Source organism: Lepisosteus oculatus, chromosome 25, assembly GCF_040954835.1.
Source record: "Lepisosteus oculatus isolate fLepOcu1 chromosome 25, fLepOcu1.hap2, whole genome shotgun sequence".
NCBI lineage: Eukaryota > Metazoa > Chordata > Actinopteri > Semionotiformes > Lepisosteidae > Lepisosteus > Lepisosteus oculatus.
This window is the reverse complement of record NC_090720.1, coordinates 4,130,820-4,142,974: the sequence shown is the minus strand read 5'-3', so window position 1 is coordinate 4,142,974 and position 12,155 is coordinate 4,130,820. Positions and strand designations below refer to the sequence as shown.

The window sequence follows — 12,155 nt, the reverse complement described above, 5'->3', positions numbered from 1 at the left end:
TCCGTAGCGCCAAACTTAAGCAATTTTGTTTTAATCATTTGTAAATATGGAAGTGACACCGTACGGGAGCACATGTAATTTAAAATGATACATATTGCATTAATTAACTTTGATAGAGCTCATTACAGCAGTACAGGGCGGGTCTTTCTAGAGTTTAGAAAGTCTAGAGTCTAGGATAGTAAACGTAGCTGACTGGTGGTGTTTGTGCTTTGGGCACACAGGAAAGTCTGCCTTCATCTGCAGCCGAGACCAGTGTTTTTCTAGCAGATAATATATACGTGCTGACATGATGGCCCAGGAGAAGCACGCAAAACTGAAACTGAAGAGAAAGAAATGCCCTCCACAGGAGTCGAAAGCGGCACATTCCGCTAGCAACCCGGACTTTGAAGGCTCGCCGAAAAGTTGCAGCGAAGAATTGAAAACATCCCGTCCAGACCGCGCACCGGCACCGTAAGTACTCCCCTTGCAAACCTCTGAAGCCGGGTGGGGCAATACTGGAATAATAATAATAATAATAATAATAATAATGTTATTATAATAACAATTCCAACATCCTTGTGTGGTTGGCTACATGATAACTAAACAATAGGAGTGAAACAACATTGTAACATTGTCAAAAGAAAGTACTTCTACAAACATTGGCCAGCCTAAAAACATCGGACTGCCTTTGAACCTACCTAATGTGTTCCCTCGTGAAACCCGACTTTATTTGAAAGGCACAGATATGCATACTGTATGAAGATCATTTTGAACTGCATGGTATATTCTTGGTACTGTAACTGCCCTGTCGTTGTTTGATTTGGAAGCTTCTTTGAACATGAGTGAACACATTTCCAAGCGCTGACTCTTCCGTATGAGTGTGTACACCAAAATGTCCTTGTTTCTGAGCGTTTGAAATGAACTGCTCAGCAAAATTTAAAATACAGTAAATGCAAGTCTTGCATCTTCGCTAAGTTACTGCTGACGATACGTGGGGATGTCGAAATGTTGGTATCGCCATGCATATTTATCATTTATGTGTGTAAATTTGAACGTTTCCTGGGATTTTTAAAAATGCTTACTTTTTTTCCCCTCACAAAAAGACGGGGGGATTGCGAGAAGAAACTTTAATAAATTTAATAAAGTTGTGGATCCCGAGGAAGAGGGCAGCAGTAATTCAGAATTTACTGAAGTTTACTTAGTTGGAGCTGCACGGTTGGCGCAGTGGTTAAGCATTGCTGCCTCGCAGCGCTGGTGCCCTGGGTTCAGTTCCAGACCTGTCCTGCTGGAATTGTCCGAAGTCAACTTTGTTCCTAACAAAATACACCTTATTTCACAATAAACATCTTACAATGAGTAAACACTCTAACAAGTCATGCAAATCCTACTATATTAAGTTCTTAAAGGGGGGGTTGTCCTTTATTAACCAGAGCAGGTGGATGCTAGGGCTGGATTTGCACAAGAAAAGAGTTCCTCCAAGCCCTACCACTTGCTGTTGTCCAAGCCTGTTCCCTGTCCCGGCTCTGAAACTGCGATTGTCCCACCGTCCAAAGTTATATACTAGTCAATTGGCTTCTGGTAATTTGCCCCTGCTGCGAGTGTGTGCACATTTGTGTGTGTGTGTGTCTCGCGATGGACTGGTATCCCATCCAGGGTGTACCCCAGCTTGCTGAGATATGCTGTAGCCCCCCTGTGCCATTGAATTGGCTATCTACTTAATCAAAGAAGATTGATTAACAGAGGTCAATGTAATGTATATAAAGTTATCTGACTCAACTCAGTTAATAGTAAAAGCACCCAGTTAAAAGTTTATCTTGCACTCAGGCTTCATTAAGTTTACTGATATAAAAAAGGGCCGAAAAGTTGCAGACCAATTTTGAAAGTGTCCACTCGCTTTACCGATTGCAGATTTTACTAAGCTTTCAGCAGGTGAAAGTCAGAGATAAGCTGAAGCTGGTACTTAAATAAATAATAATTTGGGTGGGTTTTTTTTGGGGTGGTGGTGGGGGGGTGTTAGTGGTTTGAGAATAAACAACATAGCAGGGGCCCCATGACAATAAAAATGACTTCACAGCAGGCTGATAAAAATGATGGCAAAATAATTTTGGCATATGTCCCTTAGCAGTTTTTGTAAGTTATTGTTTAAGGAGATAAAACACATTGTAAAACAAACTGCAGGATACACAGGAGGTGGGTGGGTGATCTTTCTGCTTGATCACGAATACTGCTTGAGAGAAGCTTTTGCACTGAGCAAGCAATTAGGCCCTACAGAGTCTTAAAGGCCAAAGATTTGCTTTATTATATATACAGTACATATCCTGCCTGCATGCAAAACATTTTTGCACAGTGTTCCAGAGCACAGATATAATACCTCCCACAATCTGATTTCGAACAGGCTCATTTGGATTGGCTTGCCACACAACATATGATGATTTTTTAAAAGATTTGATATTAAAAAAGACACCTATTAATTGGTGTCAAAAAAGCAATCCTCAAATGCATAGAATATAACCAGGTAAATGAGTCACTTTGGAATGTTTGTCCCTGGGGGGGAAAAAACAAAATAATTTCATCCAAAAACTTAAGGGACTAGAAAAAGCACAGAAGACTATTTCACATTGCAGCACATAATGTGATCTTTTTCCTCAATGAATTTGTGGTGGGTTTGATTGCAGCTCATGTATCTGTTAATTAACATTTTCGTTTCTGCCCAATTCACTGGCAGAATGGACATGTGGTGGTGGAACAAACCCGACCTCAGTGTGACTGAGAGTTTGTGGGCGGTCCTGTTGAAGTCTGCCTTCCCAGACCGCAGCCAGGGAGACTGGATACATGTGCCCGACCTCCCCTCGCTTGTGTCACAGGTGCGTACCCATGCCTGAAGCTGATACGGTAACCACTTTGCTTTTTTTCAGTACCATAAGAAACAAAGAGGGATATGATGGTTTGGGAAGCTGTGCAACAGGTGGTGCCAGGGGCAACTCTGCTTCCAACAGGCTGCCAGTCTGGTTTAACATGCAAGTGGCATTTCTAGGGCATGTATACCAGATGAGCCAATCAGTTTGACAGGTGGCTGATGCAAACTTATATTTGTTAAATTATTTATTTTAGGGCACGTCAAGAGAAAACCTGTTCAGACACAATCTGATGTAACCCTCTTGTAGCAGGCAGCGTGCAGGCTATTAAGGAACAGAGTGATGAAATCTTGGCCATTGGAACTGCAATCTTAAAAGTTTTTTTTCCCTTGAAATGCCAGTTCTTTTTGTTTCTTATTGCTGTAACAGAAGACTTTTGCTTTCTATGATATTTTATGTGAAACTCATCTGTGATCACTTTCAGGAAGGGTCCTGCGTATATTCTTTTGAAAAGGATAGGAAACTGAAGCCTTTCTCAGTTTTGACTCATTTGAAAGTTGCTGTAAGTCCATGTAGTGACACACACTTCACATGGTGCAGTATGTGTTTAATATTAAGTTTGATGGCTGACATGGGCTTCCATCTTAGAAATGTACTGTAGTCCTACAGTTTAATATAACCTCCTTGTTAAAATAGTCTGAGTTGAGATGGAAATGGTTTTGAGTTGATTTTAAGGATACATAATCAGAATTAGCTGGAATGTATGAAGGTGTGATTGTTCTTTATGACAAGAGGATGGAGTCCAGTACATTCCATGCTTAAATAAAAAAGTCATCATAATTTTCAATGTGATTTTAGGAATTAAAGTCTCTGCATGTTGTGGAACACTACAGGGCATTAAGAATAACAAATACAGGTGCTGTCACATCCCTGGATACAAATAAACTTCAATGTACTGTAAACAAGGTCTTCCTGTAAATCCAAGTAATACTCTTTTTCAATTCCAAGACTGACTGTAAATACAGCAGGAAATGTCAGCTATTACATTTCTTCTAGTACTTACAGTCAGTAGTAGAAAAATGGCTTCAGTATAAATTCTCCTCTATAAATACAGTATTGTAAAAAAAAAACTGGAAGCAAAAAAAATGATAAAACCCTTTGGTAGAGTCTCCCCATTGTCTGTCTTGTTTTGAAGCCGAGATTTTCAGAACAAGGGCATCCTGGATTGAAGACCTGTGCTAGCTGTGGTGAAGAACAGACCCGTTTTCCATCGATTTCCAAAGCAGCATCCCTTAATTCACTGAATTCAGACGTGGATTTCGATTCTGAGCCCTATCCTGGGACTCGGGACCAAATCCTGAGGGAGAAAGAGAAGCTTGTGCACTGTGACAGACAGCCTCCCAGTGCGACTCAAGCTGAACACGCTGAAAAACCACCTTCAGCTGTGGACAAAGTTGCAGGGGACACCAGACTGAGACATAACGAGGTGCCTGAAGCCGAACGCGACAGTGAAACGAGGCAGCAGCAACGCCTACGCGAGGCCTTGCCGTCGTCGGGGGCGACGGGAGACGGAACGCGGAGCGCGCTAACTGACGGGGCCGGCGCGGCGGTGGCTAGGCCTCGCTGCCGACGTGAGGAGACCTCCACCGCGAGGCCCCGCTCGTTAGAGAGAGCCCAGCGCGGGAACGAGGAAGAGGACGCGATCAGAGGGAAGCTACCTGCTCACGGGGGGGGAGACTCTGACAGCTGCATCGCCACCGAAGAGACGCGTTCGGCGAAACCCCCTCCGGAGGAGGAGCGTCGCCAGGCAGGTTGGCAGAAGGAGCATACGGCTGCTAATAACAGGAAAGCTGATGGGAATTCAGATGGAGGTGCAGCTATAGAGAGCTGCCCCATGTGTCGCACACAGTTTCCTGCTGGGTAAGGCTTTCGTTTCTCGTCCTCTTGAATTCTCCATTCTGCTTTCTAGGGCAGCCCTTCACTGAGGGCTTCACACACACAGAAACGTGTGCACAAGATGTTTAGCTGTAGCTAAACCATTAGCCCTAGAAACAACCACTTAGAGTAAAAGCTCGGTACATTAGAATAGCAGAATAAACGCATACATGTGAGTGGTACGTTTTTACAGAATGGCCTTTGTTTTCACACAGCTATACCCTAATTATCATACTTCTGTAGAGAAATCTGAATAGTTTTGTCCTTTTAATCATTACAAATTATTTTTAAAACGACCTATTGTTTCGCCTGGGGGGGGCACAGTAACATAAATTTGAATAGTCAATGGATGACAACCAAAAGTAGAGAAAACCTGTTTCGTCTAGTTCAATATTTTTCAAGGACATTTTTATGAAACATGTTTCTGCATTACTGCCACCTGCTTTGGATTGTCAGTGCAGGCGAGAAGCACAGATGTGTGGTTTACCTGAGTAATGCTTCTTTTGCCTCTGATTTCTGCAATGCAGAAATCCTCTGTGGATCTCAACCTGTTGGTACTATGTGAGGAAATCCCATAAGTCATTAAAATAAACCCTAAACCCCCTCTTACAATAACCAATCCCCTTTGAGGAACTCATTGTCTGACACTCCTGAGTCTCAGTGGCACAGATTCCTGAATTATCAAGCTTCCTGCTCTATAACCTGGGTGCAGAATGGCTGTGTAATTTAAATTGGAATGATCACCTTGACCTGTGGAGAACAAAAGGTATAGTCAGTGGGCGGCACAGTGGTAAGCAGTGCTGCCTCATGGCTCCAGGGCCCTGGGTTGGATTCCTGACCTGGGTGGCTATTTGAATGGAGTTTGTAAGTTCCCCCCGAGTGCTCCAGTGTCACACGCCAAATCAAAGGCATACTGGTAGGTCAGTTAGCTCCTGGGAAAACTGGCCCTGATGTGAGTGTGTTTGTCATTGTGTCTTGACCTGTGCTGGACTGGCGTCCCACCCAGGGTGTATCCTGCCTTGTGCTAGTCGCTTGCCGGGACAGGCTCTAGCTCCCCCGCGACCTGTATTGGATAAAGTGGTCAGTAAATGGACTGGATGCATAGTCAATGAAAACAGGGCAATCTTGTGTTTTAATGAGGCATAACTGGATCATAGACTAGTTGGCCAATAAAGAGCAGGAAAGCCACAGATCACTATGGAAACCTCGGCCACCTATTATGAGTAAATCTGTATTATGTAAACATTTTTAAAAATATCATTTCAAATCATCAAGACAAAAGCAGTTTCCCTCCAAAGCATGAAAAGATGGATGTTTTGTTTTAGTACATCCATCTGATCACGAACCTTTGGGAAGCTGCTGACCAATTGTTTTGCTAAAAAACAAAAGCACAATGTTGAGTGTCTAGGACCATTCGACCCTTTCCTAGCCCTTGGCAACCAAACAAGAAGCTGATAGTGGCTCCTGCAATGTCTTGGGTTCTAAAATTTGGATCCCACTGCATTTTTCTACTCCTAAAAAACAGTCAAAGTAGTGCAGCCAAGTCTATTTGTAGATAGCATTGCCTTAAACAACCGTGTCTTTGTAATTTGGAGCTATGTTCATGAATCTGAACCACAAGGGAGACAAAAGGTTGAAACTCACAATTGCAGGAGAATGCAAAAGGCATCTGCTTTAGGAGAAATTCAAAGTGCTGCCAATGCACTGTTTTGGGGAATCTACATTTGCTGAAATGGTCAGAACGGAGCATTAAGGCTACCAGGGTAGCAGTACATTGAAAGTGGCAGATTTCTGTACCGGAGGCAGAAACAATGACCTCATTCTTGCACTTCGGGGAAAGAGAAGAAAATCTCCTAGCGCATGCAACATAGCAAAACCTCTCGGAGCATTCAAGGAAAGTCTCTTGCACTCCTTTGAAAGAAAACAAATCCAGGGCTTTTTGACCTTGTCAGATATGTATTGCTTCAGGTCTTGCACTGAAACAGCTGCTTGGTTAAGAAACTTGCTCATGACAAGGATCGTAAGTGACGTGTTGTTTTGACTTTTATTAAATATCAAGGCAGTGAGGCTTGATTGCTGTGCTGGGGTTTGATCGATCAGCAGAAGGTTGGCAAGGCTGGAAGGCAATAATGGTAAAGGCACAGGAAAACCTAACAAAACAGGCATACAGCAAAGCTGGGCCAACAATGGTCTTGCCACTTTTGCAAGGTGTGCACTTTATTTCTGTTAAAGGTTCAAGTCTATCAGGCAGGTTAAAAAAAATAGACTTTTTTCTGCCTGCAAGAATTACTGTAAAGGGCTGAAGCTCTGCAAGTAGTGTCAACAACACCCTGCTGATTTCAGCATTCCTGTTTGTATACATCTGATTTGTCCACATTTTTATGTTGTGTGTCTGTGATGCATTAAGGGTTCAGAGAGAAAAAAATGCATATTGTGGGCTGTATTGGCCTTGGTAAAACTGTTTGAAGCGCAGTTCCATTTTTCACTTTTCCATGTATATTTAAGATCTCGCAAACCTGACCTTGCAGTTGGTTTAACATAGCTGAATATGCCCTTGATTTTGAGCCTGCGTGGAATTCAGCTGCAATGCCAACAAACATACAGATGCTTACAGGATTTAGGTTTGTTCTTTGAAATGTATAATGTCATAAATCACATATATTGTTTTAAATGCCACACTGTCCAGCATGGTTTATTCAGTTTTATTAAAAAAGACATTTTTCTTAATGCAATATGTTCACAATACTAAAATAAAACCTTCACACATATAAAGGCCAATTGCACACCATTCTTTTACTGTGTCCAGATCCCTACACCCACACAGAGACATAGTATAAAAATAGGACAGCATCTGAATGTTAGAGCACAGCAAGAACTGTGACTGGCTGTCCTCGGATTAAATTCACTTGTCCTGACCAGTAAGTCTTCCCCTAGGATAGATGACAGCACAGCAAATGCAAATTATCATGATGAGTTCTGGCTGCTGCAAGGGAGATTATACCAGATTTACCTTTAAAATGATCTCTGAAACACCCTTGAGTCCAAATCTCTAAAGCTCTATTGATTTTTGCAATGCCTGCTTTCTCCTAGCTTCTTAAAGACATTAGCACATTTACACATACAATTCTGCATGCTGGCTCAGACAACTTTTGCTGGCCAGAACATTATGACAGTCCATTTTAGTTGTCTTCCTTGATATTTTAGGTCAGTTCTAAAAAGTGTACTTTGATATTTCACACATTTGCAAAGCTTTCAAGTATGGTATACATGGAGTCTCTGGCTTTTAGCAGGACTTAAAAAACTGGTGCTATTAGTGAAAGATCTGAAGTATTTTTGTTTTATTCCTACATGAGCATTTATAATTCATATGTATAGACTTAAATGCTTTGTGGATGTTGTTATTTTAAACTATGGGCCATGTTTTTTGTAGTAATGTCTATTGTAAAATAATGACAAAAGTATTGGGTCAATACAGCCACTCTGAGTTTCTAGTCTATTCTAGGGGTGTTCTGATTTCAGTGTTTTCTTCAGCATGTAACTGGCATGCTCAATTGGATTTAAATCTGCAGATGGCTCACTAAGGATGGCAGCAGCAGAACAAATTTTGTAGTTTACAGAAGCATTTTTGTGCTTAAGTGGAAGACAATGTGTTACCTACTGGGCTGTACTTTGCCATGCAGCATGACAATACCACAAGATGTACAACCAAGGAATTCAACAGGTGAAAAAAATCTTAGACTAGACAAGTCAATCTTCAAATTTAACTGCAGGACCTCACAATCATTGACTTGAATACAGAATATATTTTAATACAATTCAATGTGCGCATGGAATTACCCAACCCAAACCTACATTGTGCTTATTATCATTCATCTAAATCTCCTGATCAGAAATACAAATTGCTTGACTCAGTACTTGTGTAGGGCAATGTATATCTTCCTGAAATATTTATATATGGACCGCAGTAAAAGTGATTTACACAGAAATTGAAGTTGTCTCGTAGACATCCAGTCAAAGCAGAAACATAGGTTTAGGCGAGAGAGAAGTTACACAAACCTGTTTTGTGTGGCTCTTCACAGTATCTCCAGGGTATTGATCTAGATGATTTCCCTCACGCCTCTGCTGAGCTTAAAAGGAAATAAACCCTTACACAAACCAGTGGAAAGGCATGTTTATACAAGGTATTTATGTGCTTTTCGAGTCTGTTGGGTGTTTTGCACAGTAAGCAGTATTAGCTGGTACTATACCTTGCAATAGAGATCTCTTTTCATTGCTTCAAGCTTTACATCAGAAAACTCCCGCAACAGAGCAAAAATTAATTTGGATTCACGTCCATTAGATGAGTCATTGTGCTTTACAGCGAAATACGAAACCACACTGGTTAGTGAACTTATCATATATTGGTACTTGGCTCGGCTTGAGAAATTTTACTTCTTCTATAGTTTAATCACATTGTTGCCTTTCCATTTGGCAACCCGTTCTGTACAGCTTACATGCAAATTTCTCCTTTTGTCTTCCGAAGTGGTTGTTTGGTGACTAGCCCATGACATTGTCCATAATATTCGCTTTAAATTTGTGTTTTTGCTCGTTGTGATTAGTATGTGATGAGAAGGGCTTGTAGCTTTCTATTATTTTGCAGGCAGGAACCATTTGATCTGATAGAAATCCTCTTTATGTTGATAAGTTTGCAGTTGCGGGCATCGGCACTAGAAATTTTAGAGATTTAGATAATCCATTTCTCTTCAAATTTGAAAGGAGATTCAAGCATGTAAGGCAACCTATTGTAAGGTTCTTTTCCTTGTAGAACAAGCAGAGTAAAACCTAATAGAAATGCTGTATTTGTCAGCACTCTACTTTAGGAAAGACCATAAACTGATTCAGTAAAATAGGCTTTAGAACATGGTCTAATCTGGTAAACAAAAGCAACCTGTTTTTATCATCTCTGGTTTCTGTGGTTACGGCATGTGCATTCTTGTAATGGCATATTGATATTTTTTGTTTCTTTGCTTGCCGATTTGTGCATTTTTTTACAATGGTTCTTTGCATAAAACCTTAGCTGTGACTTATCAAAGGGGTTTTCTAAACACATGTATGGTTTACCCGATTGGTTTCAAAACTCTAATGACATTCATCGTGGTTGTTGTTGGGGCCAACAACATAGCTGTATATAGCTACAGTCTTTCTAATTGGAATAAACATGGAAAAAAATGAAAAAATCTGCAATAAAAATCAAGTTAATTCAACTTCACAGAGAAGCTGCTGACTGGAAGGCTTGTATGCTTGTACAGACAATGAAAACAATTGGAACAGCTGGCCTAGGACCAATTTAATGTGAACAGTTTCAGTGGCTTAGGAAAGCTATTAATGCAATATAGTGAAATGTGCATCCTTTTTATTAGAAGACTGATAGCTTAATGAATGAAGTGGTCCAGTTTGAATGATCAAAACGCCTATTTCTTTACAGGGGAAAAAAAAAGTCTTGAAAGATGATACAGAATCGGTCAAAAAGTCATACAATTAGGAGGAAAACAAGACGTGGTGCTGCTGGATATGGCTGTGACCCTTCCCAGACAAGGCCGACATTGTAAAGCCTGGAGCTCTGGCGCTCTGTGCTGCGCAGTGCTGCTTCCAGCGAGCGCTGTGTATTTTGGCCCAGGCACACAACGTTGCTGTACACGTTCGAGATTTAACAGATGTGGACAATGAGCGCCCTTGTCTGCGAGAGGGAAAGGCAGAGTGAGCAAGCGACAGGGAAAAAAAACATTGCCGTCTATACATGTGAGGGCTTATTCTGTAAAATCATTCAGCAGGCCGGGTGCAGGGGTTCTAGGAAAGTATATTATTAAATATCTGCTCTAGTTTAATTTTTCCCTGTCGCCTTCCTTGTGTGGGCCTCCTGCCCGCATTTTGCCCCAAGGCTGAAGGAGTGGGTGAAATCTCAGCAGGCCTCTAAAAAGCTATTAGTAAACTTGTTTTAAAAACTGCATGATCCTACATACGTACAGGATGCAACAATACTCTTCAATAATGTGCCGTCAGTCAGCTAAAGCCCTCTGTACAGTTTGAGGTTACGCTGATGGGGGAATTGTAAGATTTCAAACAAAAGCTTAATTTCCAAGTCAAACAAAGCCTGCCAATGCAGTTTTATTCGCTCCTGCTGTAATTCCTGGTTCGGCTCATAGTTGCAGAACGGTTTTAACAATCGCGAGCCTTTGGTCGGGCATCACAATCAATACGTTTAAGATTCATCCTGTGAAACGTTTCAACCTTTTGGCCATAAAGTCAGGAATTCAAGGGCAGATGGCAAACGGTTTCTTGATGCACTACATGAAAGGCCTTTCTATAACGACTGATTTTAATGTCTGTACATTTAAGGATTCCAGAGTAAAGTCGCATTTGAACAAGATTTTTGCTTTTCGTTCCCCAGATTCACCCAACTGGACTGCGACAGTCACCTCGCCAAGTGCTTGTCGGAGATGAACGAGGACATTGTCTGGTAGCCACTCCACGAAGAGGGAGGAACACAACCCACTTCCGCTCCTCTTTAATCACTGAGCCCCTCGGGGGCTGCTCTCTGTTCCTCATCTGTACACGCGTTCAGTTCACGATCAGAGGACTCCTTTCTTTTAAACGGCATTTTCTGCTTTGTATGCACGAAGCATCCCCACCCTCGAGGCATCGCATCTTGATGAAACGAAACAAGTGCAAAGGAAGAAGTAGCACAGAAGACGCTGTAATTAAACATTTACAAGGGGGTCAATCTGCCGGTGCAGAATCTTGTCAAGTGGGTTTTATTTCCAAAGAGGTTCATTGGCTGTCGGAGGTTTATTGAATAAATGCATTGATTCTAAAACAACGGTAGGCATCTGAAATAAGCAAAATATTTTTTTTTGTTCTTTTAAAGTAATATGGGATTGGAGAAATGCAGCATTCCGTCCCCGATGACATGAATGACTTTATTGAAAACTCCCAACCGGTGACAAAGAGGTTTGTTTTCTCTTAACCCTTCGATTTAAGCTTCTGGCACTTGCTTCATGAAGAATATCCCAGGCATCATTTACGGAGTGAGAGCATCGGTAGCTTTCAAAATAAAAATACAAAAAAAGGCTGTTTTAGAGTCTGGTAAAACTGCCTAAAAAGCTGCAACATTTTTTTCAGTTTAGTGATAGACAAATGGATGTTCTCAAGCCCATTTGACATGGGCCATGTGGTCTTTATTAAACTCAAAATGAAACTTTAATATCCAAGGGGATTGGGATCTGAATAAAGCAAGGCCAAGTAAAACTGTTTTTGGCTATCTGGCTTATAAGTGGAAATTAGTTATTTAGAGGTACTTTCTTGTTTGTGGCTGTGCAGTAGACCAGTATTTCTGTCAAACAAAGGCTA

At 41.4% G+C, this 12,155-nt stretch overlaps 1 protein-coding gene across 1 annotated transcript; it reads left to right on the top strand.

Moving 5' to 3' along the window:
* si:ch73-70k4.1 (FA core complex associated protein 20) lies at window positions 1–12,107 on the top strand. Its single transcript, XM_015337188.2, has 4 exons — window positions 1–450; window positions 2,705–2,843; window positions 4,030–4,754; window positions 11,197–12,107. The coding sequence occupies exons 1-4, from the start codon at window positions 287–289 to the stop codon at window positions 11,267–11,269; spliced, it is 1,101 nt and encodes a 366-aa protein (XP_015192674.2). The 5' UTR covers window positions 1–286; the 3' UTR covers window positions 11,270–12,107.
* Window positions 12,108–12,155: the final 48 nt, after the last annotated feature.